The sequence below is a fragment of the Rutilus rutilus genome (genome assembly GCF_951802725.1).
Source record: "Rutilus rutilus genome assembly, chromosome: 22".
In the NCBI taxonomy this organism is placed as follows: domain Eukaryota; kingdom Metazoa; phylum Chordata; class Actinopteri; order Cypriniformes; family Leuciscidae; genus Rutilus; species Rutilus rutilus.
Genome location: NC_140227.1, coordinates 22,416,086 through 22,443,500, shown reverse-complemented (window position 1 = coordinate 22,443,500; position 27,415 = coordinate 22,416,086). Strand labels below are relative to the sequence as shown.

The window sequence follows — 27,415 nt, the reverse complement described above, 5'->3', positions numbered from 1 at the left end:
CACAAAATGTAAATGTTTTATTCACTCACCTTAGCCCTACGGTTACGTCTTGATTATAAATATTTGATTAGTGATGGAAAATTTAGATGACAGCTGTGGCCAAGCCCTGGTGCATAAATGCCAAATAAAACATTTGGAACATGACTAAGGAAATGCAAAGCAGCCAGCTCTGTTTTCATCCAAAAGGCAAGTTCTTCTGGACTCAAGGGGAAAATGTCAGGCATGCATTTGTTGACTGGAGAAGTGACATTGGTGAAAAACCACAAGGCGCTCGTTTGAGAAGAGGCTGACTCTGCATGCATTCTCTGGTGGATAGGTCACCCTCAGGGATGTTCAAACAGCACATCGACCCAGACTGCTCTCCAAAAAACGCTTGAAAATAAATACTATGAGACATTCTGCTATAACCCAAATGGCTGGGAATCTTTACAGACAGAATGCTTATTACTTGAAATGACAAAACACATTTATTTTTGTTCAACTCGTTGTGATTATGTGCTCTGCATTCCATGACATACTTCCCTCAGATAAACTGATGTTCATTTCATACTTCATATACTGATACGGTACAATATATTCTGTTTAGATTCTATTCATCATGATACCGTGAGAATCTTGAAATATTTTGCATAGCTTTTGTAATTATAATATGGCATCATTGAGTCACATGTTTTTATTGCAACAAAACGGTTTTGGGCAATTGCCTAAATCAAACATGCTACGTTGGATTAATGTCTAGACTTTCCCTGGTCACTTTAGGGTATGAACTGTCCTAGTCAGTCTCTGACTGTTGGCTTTCTTTTACTTCTTACACTAGGGATATTCATTTGTTATGTATTATCAACAATATCATATGACATCTGCTTTATAGTGCGTATTAAACCGGAGCATTCCCTAAAGGTTCAAAAACAACTGTATTTGTTTGCATAACCTACAACTGTTTCTCTGGATTTCAGCTGCACAATGTAAGTATGAGGTCGGTAAGATTTTTAAATGTATATGAAAGACAAAAAAAGAAAGGTACAGTAAAAACAGTAATACTGTGAAATATTATTATAACTTTAAATAACTTTTGAATTACTCTTGTAATTTATTCCTGTGATGGCAAAGCTGAATTTTCAGCATCATTACACCAGTGTCACATGATCCTTCAGAAATCATTCTATAAAGCTGATTTGCTGCTCAAGAAACATTTCTTATTATTATCAATGTAAAAAAAAAAAAAAAAAATGCAGGATTCCTTGAAAGTTTTTTTGTAACATTATAAATGTCTTAACACTTTTGATAAATTTGATGCATCCTTGCTGAATAAATAAATAAATTTCATTTTTCCGACCCTAGACTTTTGAACAGTATGTCAAAAGTGTCAGTATGATCTAAATAGAAATGTGCAATAGACTGGGGGGGAAAAAATAAGGTTTTAGACAACATTTTCTGGAACCGGTCACAAAAGAAAAAGGATACTACATGGGGTAAAGAGCAGTTAAAAACAGCTGTACATATGGAGATGAAAGCAAATAAATAAGGAAAACATGAAGTCATCGGTCAATCTTTTCTGCTTTGTTGTCACCCTAAAAAAACTAGATTTATGAAACATGCATGATATGAAAGACAAAAAAGAAAGGTACAGTACCTTTCCCATTCCCTTTAAAATGTGATTTCCCATTCCCATGTCTCCTTTCTATTTCCTCCCAGCTCTGTGGAGTGCTGTTCTTTTAGGGTTCCAATAGGCTTGTCTTGGCCCCCTTTCTTTAAGCCTGTTTTGGAGAAAAGCCGGTTTAAAAACTCAATGCAAATATTCTCACATTCATTGAACTTTTAGACGTCTAATAATCTTTGCCTAAGACCAGGGGTGTCCAATCCTGTTCCTGGAGGGCCAAAGTCCTGCAAAGTTTAACTACACACCTGAACCAGCTAATGAAGATCTTACTAGGCATACTAGAGACTTCCAGGCAAGTGTGTTGATGCAAGTTGGAGCTGAACTCTGCAGGACAGTGGCCCTCCAGAACCGAGTTTGGACACCACTGGCCTAGACTCATATTTTTCTCTTAGATCATACACAACCACAATTTCACACAGGTGAAGTCCAATTAAGTAAAGCAATTTTGTGAAAATTTAAAAAGGTGGGTTACATTAGAGGTAATTTGGGTGTGTCAAAACAAGTTCAAAAGAGCTATGATGAGAACTATAATTTGGTGTAATATTGAAGGGTGATGCAGAATGTTCCCTCTAAGGGGCACCACATAACCAGCTTTTCCATTTAGATCCTACTTTGTATTACAATATATATTTTGAACGCCATCTGCTGGTGGTACATCACATCGTTTTGCAAAAAGCCACACACATGTACAGCTACTTATTGATAATATATGCCCTAGACCAGTGGTTTTCATTCTGTTTCTGGTTTCAGATAAATGCTTGATCTTGTTTATCCCTGTATCTCAATATATTCTCCTTGGTAACTTTAATATAGCTTAAGTTAACAATTATTTCTATAGTCTGCCCTTGATTCATTTGTAAGGAATGTAACTATGATATCTGACCGTTGAAAATGAAATGTTATCTTGTATATGTATGTTATCTTAAAGCTATCTTGGAACCTGTTCAAAGTGGAAATATATAATTTTTACATTTATTTGGAGTTTACTACGACAAAATGTCCGTTTTTAAGAGAGATGTCACAGGAATTGTGTGACAGGTAACGTTAAGTTAGGACTTATTTTAGGCGCCAACAGATAGCCTACTAACTTACAGTCTAAAACTCGGAAAGCGTTTCACACCTGTGTTTGTTTGGTTGAACATTTGACATAATAAGATGGCTAACCGAACTTGAAGTGCCTCTATTATGGTGTTTTTTAATATTAACTTTACTTTACCTGTCATGCAGTGTAACGTTAGCTGTCTGTGAATGTAACGTTAATCGGTGAAGTCGAAACTGCACGATAAATAAAGTTATTGAGATAGTTCATCCAAAAATGTAAATTATGACATTACTCACCCTCATGACCGTTCCAACCCCATTTTGGAAAACATATGAAGATTGTTTTATGAAATCTGAGAGCTTTCGTTCCCTCCATTGACAGCTATGCAACTGAAACTTTGACGTTTCGAAAAGTTCATAATGAGATAAAACTAATCTTTCATGAATTGAGCGGTTTAGTCCAAAATTTCTGAAGAGACTCGATCACTTTATATGTTGAACAGCTGAATTTAGGCTTTTATTCACATATAAACATTGATTAGCGAACATAAACAGAAGCTCAACCGAACTGTTTGATGCGCGAGAACAAACCTCTCGCGGAGTCGCGGTGCGAAACTCAAACGTGATGCGTAACACAAGAATGAACCTCATTGGTTCTTGCACGTCAAATTAACATGCTTGGGCTTCCTTTTAACACAACTGATATGTAAGTTGATGAATGTTTATATGTGAATAAAAGCCTAAATTCAATCTGTTCATCATATAAAGCGTTAGAGTCTCTTCGGAAAGTTTTGAACTAAACCGTCTATTCATATGGATTAGTTTTGTGATCTCGTTATGAAATTTTGAGGCGTCAAAAGTGTCAGTTATGTAGCTGTCAATGGAGGGACAGAAATCTCTCAGATTTAACGTTAATCAAAAAGATCTTCATTTGTGTTCCGAAGATGAACGGAAGTCTTATGGATTTGGAATTCAGTAATGAAAGATTTTTTTTTTTTTTTTTTTTTTTTTTGTGAACTATCCCCTCATTGTCTCCCAAAAGAAAGAATAGACTCTGAATCGCCTAAACGAGTTGCTAGGAATTCCAGACTCACTTCCATGACCAGCATAGGTAATACATTAGCATAATGCCCACCTGACCTATTGGTCTTCATTGGCTGCCCATTAACCTTCTTGACCTAAACACTAAATTTGGTTTGTGTTGTGTACATGCCGATAAGACTCTCTTTTCTGCTCTGTAAAAGAAAATTCTCTTTATAAACACTTCCAAAGGGTACGGATGTGTGGTTAAAATTACCACAGATATACAACATGCAGCTGAACAAACTTTTGACGATTGCTTCTCAAATCTTTGTGAGGTCTAAATGGGATTACAACGCGTATCCATTAAGATGGGACAGTTCCCACATTATTTGGACCACCTTCTTAGAATCATATAAATATGATTAATTATTGATGTATACATTTTTTTTGTTTTGTGTTTTATATTGTGTAGGTCTCCAGCTAACTGCTAATCATCTGTGGGCACACTATTATTACCTAAAATGGTGTCCATTTATGCAGATTGTCTGTTGTTTTTACTACTTTGAGTAATGAAAAAGGATGGAGCAAGATTTGTTTTACAAACTTTTAATGTTTCATCAGTCATTCATGTTAGTGCTCGGCTAACATATGCATTGTTATTGATACAGTAATGATACAGTTCCCACATGTGCACCACAATGAATAAGAAATAAACAGCTTTTGTGAGGAAGTAGCTTATCATTTAATGAATCATTTAACGACTGCCTGTTTGCTAATCTTCAACATGTTTTATACTAGACAATACTTTGGGAACTAGGCCTATATGTAAAAAAAAAAAGAATGTAAGATAAGGCAGCGTGGGGAATGTCACGACAGGTTGTTTACGGCATTACCACCAGCAAATGTAGTAGTATTTAATAATAGGCGTTGTGTAATATTGAGTAATATTGTATATCGTCTAAAGAAAATAAACAATATCAATGGTTTCTTTCTTTGGCTTTCAGGTTTTACCAATTATAATAAGACTTGAATGACTATGACTGTCAGTGTAATGAACCCATAGCTGGAGGTGGATTAGAATCCATTTTGCTGAGGTTCTTTGTTGTAATCTGTTAGCTTTGTAATCAAAGTCCAGGCAAGGTTCAAAACATAGCAAGACAGGCAGACAACAAACAAAATCCAAACAATAGACAAAAAGGGTCAAAACAATAGCAACAGACAATGGCAAGAGAAATCGGTTGGTAAGGGACATAAACTGGCAATACTTCGCAATGTGTTCAGTAAAGCACATGGCTTATAAATCTACAAACAGGAAGTGCCACTAAAACTCAGGTGACGCTCCCTCAGTGTTCATGGGCTGAGGTGTTACAGTCATGCACTATGATGCTGATGCAATGAATTAAGTGAATAAAGAGAAATTAATAATTTAATTATAGATATTGTGTTATAAAGAACTTAATATACTTAATATTCAACAATATTATTGATCTGCCTGCAATGACTCCATTATGCTACTAATTATAGCTACAAATTTTTTTTTAAACATTCACTTGAGATAACCTGATTATTCTGGCCAACTGCATCATGTGTGAACACCTTTATGTATTTCACACACCCCATTAAGATTCATAGCACATCCAGAGAGCCTTTATATTTCACAGGAGGTTTAAATATTGCATTTTTGTTCTCATTTAAGAAGGTCCTTTTGGTCAGTTTATTTTCTTTTTCCCTCATTGCTGCTCTAAATCTGACAGCCACCCTGTTGCCTCTTTAATTCCAGTCGGTAAAGGACCAGGTATAAAGCCTTTTCATCTCTTGAGCTTTTTAGAATCCAGAATCCAAAGAGATTGCATCTCCTAATTACTTATTAATGTAACAACATTATCTGGTTCTTCTCTCACATATAGACACGTAAAAAACCAAAACACTAAAGAAAAAAAAACACTGCCACAACCACACATGATTGTGTCATCTGCTTTTAACAAAACCAGACCATTTGTCCAGCTTCTCTTTTAGTTAAATACAAATGGCTATAGCAGGCTGCAAATTATGCATTTGCATATCATAGATTACATCTATATCAATACTTTGGAACAAAGAGCCCAGCTGACCATCTTTGTGTAATTGTGTTTAAATATTGATTGCCATTTTCACATGAGCATGCAAAATTCATTATAATTAGTTTTTGTCTCTGTCCAGCAGTAAAATGAGCCGGGAGAGGAAAATAAAGCCCAGAGTGAATGGCAGACGGTCAAATCATTCTAGGACTCTTTATATTTTCAGGAATGCTTCTCTGGCAAGACGATTAAATCAATGAGGACAATGATAGGAATGCATAAACCCATCCACGTGACTTGGGCATGTTGTCATGAGGGATACAGGAGAACTGTGGCACCCCTTGGATAATGTGCAAGGTTAGTGTCTTGATAGCTTTTGTAATTCCACAGTGTAGAAATTAATTTCCCACATTGCTTTTGAATCAATTTATGCATCAAAGCCTCTGTTTAAGTGATCTTTCTGTCTATAACAGCCGGTCAGAGGTGGACAGTAACAAAGTACATTTACTTGAGTACTATTGAGTACTACTACACTTTTTGAGTATCTGTATATTACTTGAGTATTATGTTTTTCTGGAAACTTTTTACTTTAAATTCACTACATTTGAAAGACAAATGTCATACTTTTTACACCACTACATTTCTGTCAAGGTCCTTGTCCTTTTTCTTGTTGTTACTATTATCTGTTTGCTAATTTTAAAAAAGCATTTCCTTTCATTCAGTCTGCTCAAACTGAGAAGAAGAACATTAGACAGTCAACAGAAGATTGCATTCATTCTCCAGATTGTGTGTACATGTTAGGCTGCATTTTATATAAATCAAGGGTTTCATATCTCTAGCTGCAGAGATCTTTTTGCTCACTTGCCAAAGGAAACATACTTGGAAAAGTGGTTTCAGACTGAATGAGTTTGATTTTTGTGCTGTCACCTGCTTTCAGCTTTGCCGTAACCAGTCAAATTGCACACATGGGTCTGAATCATAGGTCTGAATAATATTAGTTCATCTCCAGATGTAGAACCCTTGTGGGCTATAATGAGCATGACTCACTACGACCACAAACAGGTACATTCATCAAAACTTCAACTATGGATGTCTATACACACATCAGATCTTGTACTGTCTCAAAGATTGCCACTATGGGTTCTGAAACAGTCACTGCTGAATTTGAACATGTTACCCTCTGTAAAAAATGATATGATCAAAAAGTTATGACAACATATGTTTTTACATTGCTTTAACTCATCAAAATAAGTTAAGCAATTTTCTACTTTTTTTCTAAGTTTTACAAGATTCAACTCATTTTTAAGTCAATTTAATGTAATTGAAGTCGAAATGACTTAAACATCCAAGTTGATTGTACTTACAAAATTTAGGGCAGCAACTTTTTTTTAAAACTACTACATTGTTTTATCCCACAATGTAATAGTTTAATTTTGCTTTCCTTTATCAAAGTATACTGCACAGAAACATTTTCTTTTGTGTTCTGCAGAAGAAAGAAAGTAGGTTTGAAAGGACATGGTGAGTAAATGATGACAGAACTGTTCCTTTCATGAACAGTATAACCAATTGTAATTCTTTGTGTTTCAATCACAAATCACATCTTGAAGGTTTTGCGGTTGTGAGGCTCAATGTATCTATTTCTCCAACAACTATATGGTGAATCCCTTTAAGAATAAAAAAAAAAACATTTTTATTTTTATTACAACTGAAATCTCTATCTAATGGAAACCAAAGTCAAGTGAATGAATTATTCAACATTTTTGAGAACCTTTAATGTTGTTAATATAGTGTAATTGCCTTATACAAATAGATTGTATATTGGTTTGATATTTTGTCATGCAATGCATTTAATACACTTTTAATTTGGCTTAAATGTCCAAATACTAATTAAGCAACATTGCCTGCTAGGCCATCTATAGTGACATGGTTTGCTGTGTAACACTACAGCTCAATATTTGTGCTGCCTGTTCTCCAATGTTGGCAGATGTTGTAGATGGCAGATAATCCAGAATCTTGGGTCTGGTGCAAGCTGGATTTATTCATGACCATGATATCAACATCTGTCGTGACTTCACAGTAAGCTTGCTGAACACGAGAGAGCGTTGAGTGTGAATACTCCTTCATCGTCAAAGAATAAGAGAGTTCCTAAACCTCGATTAGGGGTAAGTTCATGTTCAAATAAATGTGTTTATTGCATTTTGGTTTATGTAGCTACAACAGAAGAAAATGTAAGGACGTCAGTTGTGCTATACAGAATTATGCTAATGCAATGGACATAACTACCATTTTCAATAGCAGTTCCTTTTCAGAGTGGCAAAAAATTACCGATGCTGATGTTGAGTGTGACCAAAATATTTTCTTTATAAAATAAGGGCAGATCATGCTTATTTTAATGTGTATTCAGAGATTTTTACATGTAGTAATAGTGAATATAGCTTTAAAGTATTTGTTTTGCTTACGCTTTACTTATTTCTTAGTTTAAAATTGTAAATGACAGAACAAAACGTGATACAGATAGAAGAAGTGGACCCGATAGACATAACTGAAGCCAGTAGGAAAAAGCAAATCATATTTAATCTCACTAATACCCTGGGTTTATGTAAAATGCTTGCTACCTGGATGAAAATGGTTTATTTGCATTCACTTTAGCATATCTTCATCTTTTCTGCAAAGTACGCTATAAAGTATAAAGCATACTTTATCTGGCACACTATGTTTTTTATATAAAGTACGTTATATTGGTGGGGGGTGGGGTTGTATTCATATTTCACATGCGTAGGCTTTCACTAGTGCTCAGTTGATCAATTACAGTGAGATTTGAGCACTGCGTGCAGTGATATAAAAGATGTAAACTCATGTACTGCTGTACTGCTCATTTTGGCAAGTAAAAGATCATCTGCAATATAGTGTTTGCACCTGGAGGTGCAAACACTATATTGCAGATGATCTTTTACTTGCCAAAATGAGCAGTACAAGAGAGCATACTGCATATTTTATATCCCACAATGCAATGCACTTAACATTTCTAAACCATTGTGGCAAAGTAATAATATCAACCAATTTTTAACCTCTTCCTTGACTTATTTAATAAATCCAAGAAATATATTTTAATGCAAAATTGGGATTAAAAATGTAAAATAACCAATGCTAATTCGAAGATGATACGTGGAAGACACCTTTTAAATTAAACACACACACACACACACACGCGCACACACACACACACACACGTACTGTATATATATACTTATGCTACAGGAACCCGTTTTTGTGATTAAGCAATCGAGAAAAACGTCTCGGTTACGTATGTAACCCTCGTTCCCTGAAGGAGGGAATGGAGACGTAGTCGGCATGTCAACTGATTGGGATCACGCTTAGGGAGCCTGTCATCTTTAAGTATTGTTAAAATAAGCCAATGCACATTGCCGTGCGAGATTTGCTTCTCGCGCTCCGCCCTGCAGCGCGGGTATAAACACGGAAGTGGATGCACGCACCACTTCACTTGTTTTTCGCTGAGGAGCCGAGCAGAGCCCGGAGTCAGCGGTGGTCCAGCAATAGTGGCGACGGGACTACGTCTCCGTTCCCTCCCTCAGGGAACGAGGGTTATATGTAACCGAGACGTTCCCTTTCAGTCGCTCACATTCGATGTAGTCGACGTATCGACTGATTGGTATCCCTGTTAAAACGCCACTAGTGCTGCCACCTTCCAGTGCCTAGACAAAAGCCTTCTGATCCCCCCGCATTATTGAGGCGGAGATGGGACAGGGCTTAGGCCAGGGAAGTCACTGCTGTTCCGCAAGACCCACTCAGTCAGATAACACTGGGAAAGCGTGCCCTTTCGTTGGAAAGGAATACGCTGCAGAAGCCACATCCTGCTCGTAGGTAGGTAACATGTGGAGGATACAACATATGCAGTACAATACTGTATATGGAATGTCACTGAGGTGGCTCCAGCCTATAACAAGGGAGACTCACCGGACAGTGACGACACGGGCTCACAGCAGGGAGCCGTACCGTGGAAGAATACACATATGGGATCGCCGTAGGGATCACAACATATGGATCCAGCCTAACACAGGTTCCACCAGTGCATATGAGTGTTAGGCCTGGCATCGGACACTCCGCCACGTCCATTGCCGAAGGGTGTGGAGGAACTCAACGGGGTTCGGCTAAAGAGGAACTCTACTGGAGCAAGAATAGCTCACGGATCCGGTCCATAGGAGGGGAATGGTGCAGCAAGCCGACACTTCGAACCGGGCTTAAAGTGTAGACTGGCTTCTATGCGAAGAGAGCACACGGGAAGCAACTGGCTCGACACGTAGGCTATAGAATCTAGCGAACGTGTTAGGTGTCGCCCAGCCCGCAGCTCAGGACGCGGCTACACTCCGAGTGGAGTGAGCTCGCAACCCAGGAGGGCAAGGTGCACCTTGTGATTCATACGCCAAGATGATGGCATCCACTATCCAGTGGGCCAACCTCTGCTTGGAGACAGCTTTTCCCTTCTGCTGACCTCCGTAACAGACGAAGAGCTGGTCTGAAGTCCTGAGGCTTTGCGTTCTGTCCACATATAACCGCAAGGAGCGGACGGGACAGAGAAAAGCCAGGGCTGGGTCTGCCTCCTCCGGGGCATGATTCGTCGACCGAAAATGCGTGCAGGTCCCCTACCCTCTTGATGGAGGCCAAAGCAAGCAGGAGAACTGTTTTTAAAGACAGGACTTTTAACTCAGCTGCCTGCAGTGGCTCAATGGGAGGTCTCTGCAGTGCGGTCAGCACCAGAGATAAGTCCTAAGAGGGTATAAAGGGGGCACAAGGCGGATTCAGTCTCCTCGCTCCCCTCAGGAACCTGACGATCAGATCGTGCTTTCCCACGGATCTCCCATCCACTGCATCGTGATGTGCAGCAATAGAGGCAACATACACTTTGAGGGTGGAGGGAGACAGCCCTCGCTCCAACCCATCCTGCAGGAAAGAAAGTACGGAGCCGATCGAACACATCTTGAAAAAGACACAAACGCACCCGTTTTGCTCTTTCAGGAAATTAAAACTCTCACCAGTGCCGGAGCACACAGGGGAATGATCGCTGCAACATTGACAGGGATGGTGCAGCCTGTACCAGTGAAGCACTCACTTTCTTCGCCCTCAACCGGGCAAAAACACAAAAAGGAATTGTTAGAACAGCAGTTGAGAGCTCAGAAGGCTTGCGACCACCGCTGCACTCGCGCTGTAGAACCACCAGCACCGGGAGAGACTTCCAGAAGAAGCACCGACACACTCGCTCGTTGAATGAATCAACACTCTTTAGAGACACCGTCATGAAGACCAATAGGCTCCGAAGCGAAAGACAAGTGGTGCGTGCATCCGCTTCCGTGTTTATACCACGGTTTATACCATTGCATCTCGCTCGCCAATGTGCATGGGCTTGTTTTTATCAATACTCGAAGATGACAGGCTCCATAAGTGTGATCCCAATCAGTCGACACATCGACTACGTCGACTATGGGAACTGTTTATAATGATTTTAAATTTAGACCTCTCTTGTTGTGACAACCATGTTATAGTAGCTTTGTTTCATATTGAATTCACAGTAATTGACAGAAATTTCCATGCGTCGTGAGCCATACAGACAGATAATGAGCTCTTAGGGACTAAAATAGCACTGGTCCAATGCTGCAATTCATGAAATCGTGTCATAATTTCAGTGTCACTTGCATTGGGTTTTAATTGGAAATGGACATGCGATGAAGCAGATCCTTTTTTAATTGCTGTGTGTCTATTTAATTGCTGTGTGAATATTACCTTTACCACTAAATGTTAAGTAATACTTCAGTGCATGTTGTGTTGCGTGATTCAGCTTGTGAACAATAGTGATTCACTGAAAAATGTCCTTTTTATGTGCTAGACCAAACGATATCCTCTCAGGACAATGACTCATCTGCAGAACAACAGGTTTTGTTCAGATATCACCCTGAATTTATATGAATGTGAGAAAAGAACAGGTCTTTGGTGGGCATGTTGAGCCCTCTGGACCCTGCGTGTGAGACGTATTCTGAATTGTAAAGCAGACGTTCACATATAACTCTTAAGAGGTGAAGGCTCATCAAATATGTGCTATTACTCCCTGACTTCAATAGGCTGAGTATATAGTCTAGTCTACTATCAGTCAGAGCCCAAGAGCAATGTCCCCTATCCTTGAGGGCTAAAATGAATATCTGACTGCTTGGGTTCAAAAAGGGTGAGTCACATACAGACAAGATGATATTCTGTGTCTTTCTTGTGCTGAGTTAAATACAGCAGAAGATCCGTTAGAGAAGCATTTATTTACAGGTGGCAGCTGCGGATAATTGAAAGAATTGTGAAAAAATGACAAGCTTTCAGCTGAATAACACCTAGACAAGAGTGAGTAGCACATGCAAACTATTTATTGGAAAGTGCAGAATGTAAATGTGTCTTACCCATCCTTTGTGGACACTAAACTAATCTAAAAATATTTATTTATTTATGTATGTATTTTTTTTTAGAAATTGCCCATACAGTGATATTAGAGTTGCACTACATGATATTTTACAAACTTTGTTTGTTGGTTGAGTGTTATTTATTTACATGTACTTTGCCTACATGTTTCTACATGACTTTGATTTGCCTGACAAAAGTTTTTAAAATATCAATGTTTATTTTTCACTTTATGCCCCCCAAAAATATCGAAATGATTTTACATTTTTAATTAACAATATGCACATTGTAGAAGAGATGTATTCATGTCATTGTATGCAACTGTGTTTTTATGTATTTTCAAATAAATTAATAGATAGGACAAAAAAAATTAGCATCAAATCATTGGCCAATACAGAAAACCTCCTGCTTTTTCTCCCACCCTAAACTAAAATGAGATCTATGCCTCTTTTTGCAAGTAATTTGACCAAACCAGTGAATTGTCTTGTATTTTCCGCTTTTGGTAGAGTAAAAATGGGAGAGACGGGGAGCAAGGTGGTCCTGAGGGAGACATCTGTGGATGGAGTCCAGCCCCAGGTAATTTCCATAAAGGCTTCAGTTTCACAGCCCAAGCATATTTTACTCTGCAGAGAAATTGTGCATGACCGAATACAAACACAAATCCTTCTCTAAAAAGTAAACAGCAAAGACTAAACAATTAGATTATGGCTTCTCTTGTTGAGTCACAAGCTATGTACTAATCCTTTGACGCATCAATGTTTAGTTCATGACCATCTGTGCTTATATTTGCATGCGAATATGCGTATGAGGCTCACAGTGTGTTTCACTGTCATCACATTAGCAATCCCTTTTGATTTACTCAAACTCATTAGATGTGATGCTGCAGTGGTTGGATCAAGTTGCATAGTCTCTCTCATTATTCCTCAGAATATGAATGTTCATGCTTTACATTATTACATGATGTGCCAGAACAAATGTTTTTTTTTTTTTTTTTTTGCCTTAACTGGAATACTGAGAGATTTACATGGTAAACATCATGGGACCAGCCTCTTTATACTGTCTACTGCATTTTTTCAGCACATTTAAGCACATTGTTCAGGTGCTGTTTTCTCTGTAATTTCACTAATTTCACCTAATCCTATGAGGTTTTCTTTATTTTTCTTTATTTTATGATAATAAACAAATCTCATTTTATTTATTGAGAAATTGCCCAATGGACAGACAATGGAAGTTTTTTTAAAAAGCGTTCAATCTATTTTATTTTTATTTTTTTAAATCTAATTTTATTGTTTAGAGAAATTGCCCATTTGGCAAAGGTAGTAATTATATATATATATATATATATTATTTTTTTTGTAAATGTCAGTGCTATACTCAAACTCCAGTAATCTCACATCTGAGGATTTATTAGTGATGATGGTTTATTTCATTCTGATGGCAAACCCTGCTGCTCCTGTTAATCCCAATGTTTAGCTCCAGGTCAGATGGTCCAATCACGGACTGCTGTTAGAGTCACATGTCAGGGTCTTTAGATGAGTGGAGTACAGTAGTGTAGATTTAGCACCTGCTAATGGCCTGATAAGATTGGTGTTAGAGAATATCTGCCAAAAGATGAGTCTAGTGAGAGTCTAGATGAGTCTGCCGAAAGATGAGTCTAGTGCTATGTACATTATATGTGACCAAAATGTTGTGCATTCAAAAAACAGTACATATATCCTTGTGTCCCTTATATAACATATCCTGCGGTCCCCTTGGGCATGTCTTCTTGTCGACATTCACTTTATGGGATTAAATGCTCTTGCAAGATGAAGTCTGACATCTCTTGTCATCTGTAGTCTTGAGACATGGAAAAATTCTCATTAGATTTGAAGTTTGATTCTCCCTACGTGGGAAGTCTGGTAGTTTAGAGCAGGGAACGCCACACAAGCACTGAAAGCGGAAAACAGCAGCCAAGTGAACTGATCTGCTGGGATTAAGATAAAGAACCGCCCTGGTCTGATGGGGTTTAGAGGGGTAAATCTTGGGATTATGATGTCAGGTCAGGCGCTGTGGTGGAAGAGGAAATTTAATTGTCAAAGGGAATCAGACGGCCAGGATTATGCCACACTCAGTGTGGAGATGGCAGGAGTCAGGTCTGTGTTTACCCAGTGCTACCTCAGTTGTAATTGCCATGGAATGGGGTTTTCCACTTTAGAAGAGGCGGAATTCCATACAAAATCTTCACACTTTTGGATTGGGACAAGTAGTTGAAACAGAACTGTATATATAGGCACAATAGAACAAATGGAGCTTTACGTGTGGTGAGTGTTCTTATATTGTTTATTCTTGTTGTAAAGAGCGTTTGTCAGCAACTACTTGCAGGTTTTACATCATAATTTGTTCTCCTTGGCTAAGTCTCCCAATTTTATTATGATTGTTTGGATTTTTTTTATCTTGCAGTCATAAATTATAATATTTTGATTGACAGCATGAAGAATGGAGCCTCAGAGGCACACTGTGCTTCATTTTCTCATTTATTGTGGAATTTTGATTGATGCATGTTTCACAGTTTTGTGAAGCATTTTAAAATTACTGTTTTCTATTTGAATATATTTAAAATATAATTCATTCCTATGATGGCAAAGCTGAATTTTCAGCAGCCATTACTTCAGTCTTCAGAGTCACATGATCCTTTAGAAATCATTGCTGATTTAGTGCTCAGTTATCATTGGTGCTCAGTAATAATTGTTCTTATTATCATTAATGTTTTCCGGGTTCTTTGATGAATGGAAAGTTCAAAAGAACAGCATTTATTTTATTTTTGTTTTCTTAAATTTTTAAAGCCAGACCCAGCAATTGCCATTGACGGTTTAACCAAAACCAGCAAAATGAAGGTGAAATGGACTCAACTGGGCCTGGTCTTTTTCTTGCTGCTGTCCATCATCATGACTGCTTGCTTCATTTGGCAGTACCAGCTGCCCAAGTTAGTGGCAGGTGAGTGAGTTGTCCACAGGTCATGTGCAATACTTCTTCTGTATGAAAGCCTTGAGTCACACTTTTAAACTTTTAAAATGCAAAGAAATCTCTTTCACATTTTTTATAAATACTTCTAAATATTTATAAAGCAAAATTGGTAACACTTTAGTTTAGGGTCCAGTTCTCACTATTAACTAGTTGCTTATTAGCATGCACATTACAAGGATATTAGCTGTTTATTAGTACCTAAAACACATAGTAATGCCTTATTCTGCATGACCCTATTCTACATCCCTTAATGCTACCCATACAACTAACTTAATAAGCAGTAATTAGGAGTTTATAGAGGCAAAAGTTGTAGTTAATAGTAAGTTAATAATTTGAACTGGACCCTAATCTAAAGTGTGACCAAAATATGTCTGGTTTGGTGTCAGATATGTTGTCTTAGAGGTTACTCGAGGTGTGATTAGAAGGTCCTATTATAAGCTGTCTTTGTGAGTGGGGATTGATTTAGAGCTCTAAAGATGGAAGACTGTCTTCTTTTCAGGTGAAGGTGTAGTAAATGGTCACTTTTCAGGTCACTAAACCACACCCCAGTTTAACCAGGCTGTGACCCGAATGTGAAATAATGATTGGACAAACATTCACGCATTTAAGGATTAAGTTCACTCCCTTTATTAAGACACATTTCTTTAACCCACATGATGGCTTGAATTTTATCCTCAAAAAATTCAATTTGCAATTTATTTAACGTGTGTTTAAATGGTCAACACAGTTTATTTACATCATTCAAATCCTGTATATAAATAATTTCAAACCACCATATATTTAGCACAGAACAATAACAAAATATATTAATGCCATTAATTGTCTCTGTTAACGTTCATTCTGTTTTGGAAATTGGAAATTAAAGTGTGTTCAAAAATAATCAGTAAAGGTTTTAATTCACTGTTCGGGCACATGATTATAATCTGTTTTGATTCTGTTTAATTGGGAAATGAATGTGCCATGTTCAAAAAATTTAAAGTTTTCCTTTGCCCCGTTCATGTTACATGTTCCCTGTTTCATGTGTCTAGTTTTGTCGTCCCTTTGTAGTCCAATTGTTTAATTGGTTCTGAAAATACAACATAAAAGTCCAAACAAACAGAGAAGATTCTCTCATTTTATATATATGTATTCTGTGTGCTTATTCTTAAGATGGAAATGCCGGGGAAAGATCCAAATCTTTGAGAATGTGCCCTCGGTTCCCGGAGCCCACACTTCTGGAACACCCCATCCCCAGTTTGAAGGAGGCGCTTGAGAAAGTAAGCATGTGAAGATCGAACTTCACTGCTCAAAAATCATATCTTAATCATTGTTTTTGTCCTTTTGTGCGATGATTTTATTATTCTAAAAGTCCATTATTCTTTAATTCACATGTGTTTGAAATGGTCAACCCAGTTTATTTACATCAAGCATAATCCAATCTTGGATATAAATATTTTCAAACTATATTAAGCACAAAACAATAACAAAACGTATTTTTATTTTATCGAATGATTTTGTCCTTTATAATAATAATAACTTTATTCTTATATAGCGCCTTTAAAGCAGCTTCTCAAGGCGCTTTACATACTAGAACAAGCAAAATTAAAATACAGCACTACAATAAAATACAATACAACAATACAACAAGATGCAAAAAAAAAAAAAAAAAAAAAAAAAAAAAAAAATCAAGTAAAAGCTAACCTAAAAAAATGCGTTTTTAAAAGAGATTTGAAATTACTCAGACACTGTGCATCTCTGATATTTGGAGGTAGAGCATTCCAAAGCCTAGGAGCATAGGATGAGAAAGCCCTGTCCCCCACAGTACGCAATCGAGTCTGTGGGACTGCCAATAGACCAGCTTGTGAAGAGCGTAAATGACGCTTAGGTGTGTATAAAGTTAAAAGCGCAGACAGATACTGAGGTGCCAAACCATGCAGTGCCTTATATGTGAGCATAAGGATTTTAAAATCAACTCGGAGCCTGACCGGGAGCCAGTGCAAAGACTTTAAAATCGGGGTAATATGCTCATTTCTCCTGATTCCAGTCAAAATCCTAGCAGCAGAATTTTGTACACATTGTAATTTGTTAAGTGTGGTTTTAGGAACCCCAGCAAGAAGTGCATTGCAATAGTCAATGCGAGAAAAAACAAAGGTATTAATAAGCCTTTCAGTCACCGAGAGGGATAACATAGAGCGGAGTCTAGCAATGTTTCTGAGATGAAAAAAAGAGTTCTTAACAATGTACCGCACATGAGAGTCAAAGGACAGACTAGAATCAAATATAACTCCCAAGTTTTTTAATTTAGTCTGTGCCTCCAAATCAGAGCCATCTATGTTTAAAATTAGTGAACCAGCCTTACGAAGCTGATGAGGGGTGCCAATAAGCAAGACCTCAGTCTTATCACTATTGAGACACAAGAAATTTTGGGACATCCATGTTTTTATCTCAGAAATATAATGTGTTAAAAAAGGAACATCCAGATTTTGACCAGGTTTAGAGTGAATATAAATCTGAGTGTCATCTGCATAAAAGTGATAATTAAGCCCAAGTGATCTTAGTAGCAGTCCAAGTGGAAATATGTAAATGCTAAAAAGTAACGGGCCTAGGATTGAACCTTGAGGAACACCCGTACGGACAGAGCCGAGCTCAGACCGAAAGCCACTCATACAGACAAACTGCTTACGATCAGAGAGGTAAGATCTAAACCAGGTTAAAACAATCTCAGAAACACCAAAGACAGTTTCCAGACGGTTGAGTAAAAGATTGTGATTAACAGTATCAAAAGCGGCACTAAGATCAAGGAGGATAAGAATAGAAAGAGAACCAGAATCTGAGGCTATTAACAGATCATTGGTGACCTTGACCAAGGCTGTCTCAGTACTATGAAATTTCCGAAAACCAGACTGAAGGGGCTCAAAAAGATTATTTACTGTGAGATGACTGTGTAGCTGCAAAGCCACAACACGTTCCAAAATTTTTGCCACAAATGGAAGATTTGATATCGGGCGATAATTATTTAAGTTGTCCAAATCTACATCATGCTTCTTCGGAACAGGTGTTACAGCAGCAGTTTTCAATGCTGCTGGGACAACACCAGAACACAAAGATTCATTGACAATGCCAAGAACAGCTGGGCACAGTGAGTCAAAACAAGATTTAAACAAGCTTGTAGGAAGGGGATCAAGTAAGCAAGTGGTAACTTTCATACATGATACCACGCTAGTGAGCAGCTCAGAGTCAACTTCAGAAAAGGCAGTAAAGGATGCATTAAGACACATGCCTGGTCTACTAATTTACTTTCTTTTTATTCCAAAATCAAGTCCACTTATATTTATTATGCCATGTTTTCAAAATGTCCCTTCGCACTTTAAATGCCATTACAGCAAAACCCTTGGCTGGAAGTAGCCCAGCTTATAAATGCTGTTCCTCAATCTGTACCTGTGGCAATTACCAGCATGGAACACCCTCATTCTTGAGAGCTGAGAGTACTGGCACCATGTCAACTGTGGGAAACAAAATATTCATTTTATTCAAGGTTACAAAATATTCAGCAATTTAGATGGCATCATTAAGAGTGATCACTTGTAGAATAAGTGATTTGAATTAATAAAAAAATGCTCTCAATATTTAAGTTGACATGTAATTTCTGTGCCACTAGCACCACCAGATTGAATCGCAAAAATAGTGACTGTTTACGCACAGGCTTCCAGAAGACGCCCCCCTGTCTGCCATTGGTCAGTCAAACAGAAAGTCCCACTCCAGTCTCATGCCATTGGTTGACCTGAATCCGTTGTGTCCAGCTGGTCAGCATGATAACAGAGCATTGTTTTAATATCCACAGTGATATTTCAGGGAAATCAGCATAAGAATGTCTTGTACTTGTCACCACCATGAGGATATATACAGTACCGTTCAAATGTTTGAGGTCATGAAGATTGTTTTTGAAAGAAATGAATACTTTTATGCAGCAAGGATGCATGTAATTGATCAAATGTGACAGTAAAGCTATTTATAATGTTACAAAATATTACTATTTCAAACAAATTGTGTTCTTCTGAACTTTCAATTCATTAAAGAATCTTTAAAAAATGCATCAGTTTTCAGAATGATATTAAGAAGCACAACTGTTTTTACATTGATAATAATAAGAAATGTTTCTTGAGCACCAACTCGGCATATTAGAATGATTTCTGAAGGATCATGTGACACTGACTACTGGAGTAATGATGCTGAAAATACAGCTTTAAAAATCACAGGAATAAATTACATTTAAAAAAATATTAACAAAGAAAACAGTTATTTTAAATTAGAATAATATTTTACAATATTACTATGCATTTTGATCAAATAAATGCAGCCTTGGTGAGCATAAGATATTTTTTGAACAGTTGTGTATTCCAACAGATCATTGCTACCGTATAAATGAATTGAATAATGTATTGTCATTCGTCTAGGTTGACGCACTGCTGCGCAATAGCATCAACCCCGTCAGTCTGCCCTCACTGTCAGCTATTGTTACTTACAATGACACAGTGCTGTGGACGGGGAACTTCGGCAAGAGAAATGGTAGTGATCCTAACTCTGCACCACCAAATGAATACACCATTTACAGGTACATCATATGTCATTATATAATATATTTTATAAAATATATGTGTTCAATATTTTTATATTTATCTTATACATTGTTTGGACTTGCATTCAAAATACTTGCTTATACTGGCTGACAGGAGATATGATCAACTTTCCTCTGCATAGCACACAGATCGCCCTCATATGAAGGAGTCTGGCATGGAGAGGGGTGACATTATCACCAAATGCCAACTAAGTGTCTGTGTGCTCAAATCCCGCTCTCAAGGGTCCTTCAGTCAGACCCATATAGTTACAATTATTCAAGCATCATCACATAAGAGCTATCTTATTGTTTTTCATTGATGAAGCACACATTTCCACATTGAGGCCAACTGTGTGCCTAGATTGATTTAATCAGTCCGAATCCACTTCTAATTTGCTAATTCTAATTTGCTCACTTCTAATTTGTGATTGGAGCTGTCATTTCAAGCAATACAGCTTAAATGTGTTGCATTTTCAATGTGATACAATGTAATACATATACTATACTAAAAAAGTACAGACTTGCATAGGTATAAAGCAGTAAAAATATAAATAAAAGACAAAGAAAAAAGAATTTTCTAATTTTCTATCATTAGTACAAGTACATCACAACACAAAATCAATTAATTTGTGCATGTGTGTGTGTGTGTGTGTGTGTGTGTGTGTGTGTGTGTGTGTGTGTGTGTGTGTGTGTGTGTGTGTGTGTGTGTGTGTATACAGACCCTTTCCAAAAAATTTGAATATCATGGATAAGTTTATTTATTTCCATAATTCCATTCAAAACGTTAAACTTCCATAGATTATAGATTCAGGGCCCACAACTTAACCGATTTCAAGTATTTAGTTGTTTATTTGTACATAATTTGGGCTTCCAGCTCATAAAACCCACGAAAACAGGATTTCAAAAAATTTGAATATTACATGAAATCACACAGTAATTACACAGTAATACCATGGTCATTGAACCAGGTTTTGGTTCTTTTGGCAGTGTGGGCAGGTGCAAATCCTGCTGGAAAATGAAGGAAGCATGAAGTGCTCTGAAAATGTCCTGGTAGACGGCTGCGTTGACTCTGGATTTAATAAAGCACAGTGGACCAAAGTCCTCTTTTCTGATGAGAGCAAATTTTGCATCTCATTTGGAAACCAAGGTCCCAGAGTCTGGAGGAAGAATGGAGAGGCACACAATCCAAGATGCTTGAAGTCCAGTGTGAAGTTTCCACAGTCTGTGTTGGTCATCGGCTGGTGTTGGTCCACTGTGCTGTCCACTCAACGCAGCCGTCTACCAGGACATTTTCAGAGCACTTCATGCTTCCTTCAGCAGACAAGCTTTATGGAGATGCTGACTTCATTTTCCAGCAGGATTTGCACCTGCCCACACTGCCAAAATAACCAAAACCTGGTTCAATGACCATGGTATCACTGTGTAATTACTGTGTGATTTCATGTAATATTCTAATTTTTTGAAATCCTGTTTTCGTGGGTTTTATGAGCTGGAAGCCCAAATTAAAATAAACAACTAAATACTTGAAATCGTTTAAGTTGTGGGCCCTGAATCTATAATCTATGGAAGTTTAACGTTTTGAATGGAATTATGGAAATAAATAAACTTTTCCATGATATTCTAATTTTTTGGAAAGGGTCTGTATATATTAATCAATTTGATTTATATATATATATATATATATGTTGGCACATATCCACTTTTGTGTTATATTCCTTTTTTACTGCTTTATCCCTATGTATGTCTGTACTTTTTTCTGAACGCTCCTTTCACCAAGATAAATTCTTTGTATGCAGACATAATTGCCATTAAAGCACATTCTGATTCTGATTATGAAACAGAACCAAATGAATACCAGCACTACTTTTTCCTTTTTTCAGAATAAAGCAAGGAATGTAAAATTTAAAAGGAATGAATTCTTTGTGCTCAGTTATCTAAATACATGCATTATAAATGATTCATGGGTTATTTATGATCTGCATGCCTATTTCCAGAATTATGTTTTTGTTTCAAACTTACTGAGGACTGGGGGTGTTTTGCTAATTAATATCATGCTATTGTGCATTATATATTCAAAAGGATCTTACATGGATCATAATAATATAACTTTTTTTCTATCTAAACTATAGACCACCAAGTCCACATTTAGGCAGTTTATGTACAAAGGCATAGGCAAATATCTATATTTGCTGTCACATCATTTCTTTTTTGTTTATAAAACCTATCCATGGACTGTAGTGCTGTGCTGTTTAGGCCAGATTATTTCTAAAGGTTCTGAGGGTTGGCAGTTGCATGAAGTGGTCTTGAATACAGATGACAAGGCTGCTGTTTTAATCAGATCTTGAAAATATATAGGCATTTCCTCTATTTTTTTAAAAAAGTAGTCATTTCTACATCCTGTTAATGCTATAAGCTGTTTCTCTCCAGTTCTAGCTGTGTAAATATCATCTTGTACATAACTCAGCTACTGTTTTCAAAGCTCAAACTCTTGTCATGGATTGTAGACTGGTTTTATGATGTTTTTCAGTGTCAAGGGTGTTCACAAATGCTATATAATCCATCTTTGAGTTGCGAAGTGTTTTGGTCTGTTTTACTCGCATGGATGAGAATGGTAGGATTTATGAGGGCAAAGTTCAAAAGGCTGAAATTGAGCTCATAAAATACTCAAGGTCAGTCTCAGTGTCGAGTTCTGACGCACTCTGGGTTGGCCAGTCAATCAGTGGCACACAATGCAAACAACTAAACAAGTCAGGAGTGTACAGTGCCAGCAAGGCATAATATGACCGCAAAATCATTTGGAATTATGACATTTTTATTGAAATATACACAAAAAAATAAAACCTCAGTATGTCAGAACAGTATGTTACTTGACTGATGGCTAGAAATACATGCTTCGATGTTCAAAGTAGTATTATACTTCACTTGATGTCTGACCATTTGATTGTATTTTCATGATTAATAATTAAATTTCATTTCTGAACTTCCAGCACCAATGCAAAAACTGATGTTATTTTCCCATAGCTTGACTATTTCCATAAATAATAAAAATCTTATTTTGAGCACATTTGAATAAAGAATCTGCTGTGTTGTCGCCCCTTCTGTAGGATTGCCAGTGTATCCAAGATCTTTCCCACCCTGATGCTGTATAGATTGTGGGAAGATGGCAAGGTGGGCTCCCTGGATGACCCCCTGGAGAAGTATGTGGACAACTTCACCATTAAAAACCCCCTGGGCAAAAGCAGAGACTCTGAGCTGAAATACGTCACTGACGGGCTGATCTTCCTTGACAGTGGTGAGGTTCAAATCAGATCGTCCTCGGTAACATTAAGGAGAATGGCCAGCCAGCTTTCTGGTGAGTTTCTAGCTTCCAGTTTTGTGCCAAGAAGCAATTCCATGGTTGCACAATCACTGAGATGTGAAAAAAACACAAGTTTCTGTTTATAGCATTTTAATACCTGTAGCAGCAGGTCAAAATGAATGTTTCTTTGAACTCAGCATTGGACCCGCTGTTTGGCCTCAATTGTTGGTGGTGAACATGGGCAATTTAGTGGAACAAACTCAAGAGCTCAGAATTGAAAACAAAACTCATCTATTCCATTTTCACAGCAATCTACCTGTCTACCAATCCACTTGATGTGTGTGATTACTGTTCTCACTATAAATACACAGGCTGGTAAAGATGAAAAGCTTTTCAGTATATTTAAATATGACACACAAATACACAACAGAAATAAATGCAGGCAGTTAAAAAGATAATATCAGACATTTCTAATGATCAACTAAAAAGGTTAACTAAAACATTTTTTTTTTACTAAGATTTTGTTTTACCTTTACAAAAAAAAAAAAACTTTTCCCCCCAGTATGAGTTTGGTATACTTCATTTTTGACGTGAACACTTTTGTTAATCCTGGGACAACATTCACATCCAAAAACATAGTCTGACTCCTCTGCCTAAATTTAACCCTACCCATAACTTATCCCTAAAAACAAAGGGAAACGATAGGTGTTGATGTAAGACTAAACTCTAAACATTAAAAAAAACATTAACTCTTAACCAATCCCTCAAATCTGATTGGTTGATTGGAAGATTGTTCCAGGATTAACAAGGATGTTGATCCATAAAGAACATGTTCTGCTTGGTGAAATCACATTCACCAGCTGAACATATAACCTTTCTATGTATACTCAAATTGATAGTGTGCATGAACTTAAGCGGTCGACACATGCGCACTAGAAAGTTTCAGTTTTATCCAATGGCTGCACTGTTTCTCTCCAAAAGTTGACTGATAAATGTCACGTAAAAACAAAGATGAAAATGGAAGAGGCCAGCTAATCCTGCGCCTTAAAGACTTGAATATAAAGCCTTCTTCGCCCACTTCCTCGCAAGCTGCAGCTTTTGAGTCTAATATAGGTTTTTTTTGCAGGTCTACCCCGAAGACTCCGTGGAACTAACTTGCTGTGGAAAGGGAAGACAAAGGCTGCAATCAACCTCCTGCAAGATGATGTGCTCGTCGCAGATCCAGGGACAAAGTAAGTTCCGCCACATTAATCTGTCTTATTTATGTAACCGTATTTGTTCCTGTCAGCTACTTTTAACAAACCTCATTTTGTGTACATCTCAATAGCTTTTGTGTGTGTGTGTGTGTGAGTGTTATGGAAAGGTTATGGACCATGATAATAACATTCCTGTTGTCTCCTAATAACTTGCCTTTGAGGTAAAAAAAAAAGAAGACATAACATGCTCTTCTCTTTTCTCTGTTAGATGTCACTACAGCAATTTGGCCTTCTCTTTGCTCGCCCATGTCCTGTCTGAGAGAGTTGTGGGTATCAATTACCAGCGATGGGTCACAGATAACATTCTGGGCAGGTTGGGAATGGAGGACACAGGGTTTGACATCAGTCCTGCTATCCAAAGTCAAATGGCTGTCGGTGTGTACGCCAGTGGCCAAATGGCGCCTCTTTATGACTTGGGGTGGTACCGCCCCTCAGGCCAGATGTATTCGACGGCTGCTGATATGGCTAAGTTATCCATGATGTTGCTGGGAGCCTATCACCGCAAGCTATTGGAGCCTGACACCTTAAAAATTATGCTAACCCCTCTGTTCCGCTGCGACAAAGACTACTTTGCCAATCGCACCGGAACGCCGTGGGAAGTGAATGAACAGATGGGATATGAGGTGCTACGCAAGGATGGTGATCTGGACGGCTATTCCGCTACTTTCTCTCTGGTTCCTCGGCTTAAGCTAGGCTTGGTGGTGCTAATGGCGGGCACACGACCGCAGAACCAGGATGTAGTGTCAAAGGCATACTCTTATATAATTCCCGCCATGCAAAGGGCCTTTAGGGAGGCCAAGCGGTTTCTTATTCCTCCCCCCAATCCTGCTCCCTATGTGGGCTTTTACACTTACGGCAACATCACGTTTTACGAGATTAAAGCGGGGCCAGATGGTGTCTTGATCATGCAGCAGTTTGGACCTCAAATTGAGGATCTTATCCCTGAGCGGTACCGGACCATAAAATTGAATTACTTAGTGGACAGAGTCTTTAGAGTTGTGTTCGAGAAAGAATATCCCTGTGTACTGATTGTCAACACCGCATCCGTGTCCCTCGAAGCCCAAGATGGACAGCTTTTTAACTTTTATGTCTTTGACAAGAAGGGTGTGTCTCCTGGATTCGACGCTCCAGGGCTCAACACATACAATGTAATTAGAATATCTCGCAGACCCACGTTCTCCAACTAAGGATGAAATGGTTTCCGAAAAACTGTGGGGCTTTATATATGAGCGATTGGGTCAAATTAAAACAGAGGAGGGTTACCACTGTCATTGTTTTTCCTGTATAGCTTGTTTAACCTATGAGGAAATTTCAGCATAACCTATTTTTGCACATGCGTTCATGTCCTTGTATATAAAGATGTCCTTATATTTTCATGTTCTTCCTTATTATATAACTTGTAATTTTACAGTTCCTGTCAAAAGTTTGTAATCATTACAATTTATGTTTTTGAAATAAGTTTAATTGAGGTCGCATTTATTTAATCAAAAATACAGTCAAAGCAGTAATATTGCAAAATATGAATACAGATTTAAAGAACTGTTTACTATGTGAATATATTTTAAAATGTAATTTATTCCTGTGATGGCAAAGCTGAGTTTTAGAAACTCATTTCAAGACCTTGACAGGTACTGTATATAAAAACCCTTTTAACTTTGTACATAAATTATTAATGCTATTTTCTGGATCTAACATTATGAATAATTTTCAAGCAAAACAACATTATACAAACAATGAGCTCTTATTAATACTTAACTAAATTGGTCTCACTAAATCAGTCACATTTTAATTTTCTATGCCATTGCAACTAAATATGCAAAAATAAATTCAGTTTTCAATGCTTTAATAGTCTTTTATGCAAAATAAGTCTTGTCCCATTCTATGAATAAATATTAATGTATAGACTATTTAATCATCAAAAGGTCAGCATAACAATCATTTTGATTGTGAATTATAGACTGTGGTAAAACCAAAATTCATAAGATCATTATAAATTCCTAAAAATACTCTAACTTTTAGACTTTGTACTTGTGACTGCACTTTGAAAGTGTTTCTGATTAACATAACAACGCTATACACATTATATTAACTTTATGAGAGATAAGAATGGAATTATGAGAATGCAAATGAGTTTGTGTCCATAATTTGCTTAGGCTTAGTTACAGTGGCAATTGAATACAATTTATTTACAAAAAATAAAACAATATTCAGTGGAATACATAACGCTTAACATACCAAAATAAACCTATCTGCAATTGGAACTTAATTCTGTGGCAGGGGAAAACAGACGTGCCCTCTGAAACTGAATTTATAACAGATTCAAAACATTTTTTTTATAGAGTGTGCAAAAATAATGTACTCGCAAATGATTTTTGTCATATGAAGTTGGTTTTAATATTTCTCTCTCCCTCTCTCTATATCTCTCTCTTCTATAAATTCTATAAATGTTCTATAAATTACAGATATCAAAGTCTCTCCTCGAGACAGCTATACCCATTCATCTCTCATTTATGTCACAGCAAGATGGAACTGCTAGATTAAACTGTCAACAGGCAACGTCACTAGAATGGAAAAATAAACAAATAATGAGCAATATTTGTTTCTTTTAAAAGTAAAGCCACAGTTCTTCAATGTAATCAAGTAACAATCAAACAATACAAAAAATATTCTCATAATTTCTCATGATATTGAATTCTAGTGAAGCACTTTTGGCACAAACATTTCTAAACCACCAATAAAACTCCATAATTGCACCATTTAAGCCAGAACCCCTGCACACAGCATTCTGACAAGCCCCTGCAGTTAATTGAAACATAAAAGACATACTTTTCCCTAATAGTCTGTAAAGATTAATGTTCCATGCAGCTCGTATTGGTCTATTTTCAATATTTTTTTTTCGATGATTCCCTTCTGGCTCAAGTATTATTCTTCATCTTCTCTCTAGTGCGGGAAATGGATCCCGGGAACAGTGTGCATGTTTCCTTCTGTTCATGTCCCCATGACAAATGTCAAAAAGAACAACTCGTTCCCAAA

At 37.3% G+C, this 27,415-nt stretch overlaps 2 protein-coding genes across 4 annotated transcripts in view; one reads left to right on the top strand and one right to left on the bottom strand.

Annotated features, from left to right (window-relative positions):
• The window catches only part of ephb2b (eph receptor B2b), a 160,618-nt gene extending 157,535 nt beyond the window's left edge, over positions 1-3,083 (bottom strand). The window contains exons 1-2 of the mRNA XM_084396160.1: positions 2,999-3,083; positions 1,634-1,757 (exon numbers count right to left, since the gene is read on the bottom strand). The gene's annotated coding sequence lies outside the window, so the exon portion shown is untranslated. The remainder of the gene's footprint in view (positions 1-1,633; positions 1,758-2,998) is intronic.
• A 4,770-nt stretch (positions 3,084-7,853) lies between these two features.
• On the top strand, positions 7,854-26,226 carry lactbl1b (lactamase, beta-like 1b). 3 transcript variants are annotated; one of them, XM_084395704.1, is made up of 8 exons: positions 7,854-7,943; positions 12,738-12,807; positions 15,054-15,204; positions 16,384-16,490; positions 19,668-19,825; positions 22,933-23,180; positions 24,253-24,358; positions 24,591-26,226. In XM_084395704.1, exons 2-8 carry the CDS (start codon positions 12,745-12,747, stop codon positions 25,567-25,569), a joined length of 1,812 nt encoding a protein of 603 aa, XP_084251830.1. In that variant the 5' UTR covers positions 7,854-7,943; positions 12,738-12,744; the 3' UTR covers positions 25,570-26,226. The 3 variants fall into 3 exon arrangements, with proteins under 3 accessions (XP_084251830.1, XP_084251831.1, XP_084251832.1); XM_084395706.1 differs by lacking the exons at positions 7,854-7,943; positions 12,738-12,807 and adding an exon at positions 14,335-14,531 and having other exon boundaries at positions 22,933-23,025; positions 23,119-23,180; XM_084395705.1 differs by lacking the exons at positions 7,854-7,943; positions 12,738-12,807 and adding an exon at positions 14,288-14,531.
• The last annotated feature ends 1,189 nt before the right edge of the window (positions 26,227-27,415 follow it).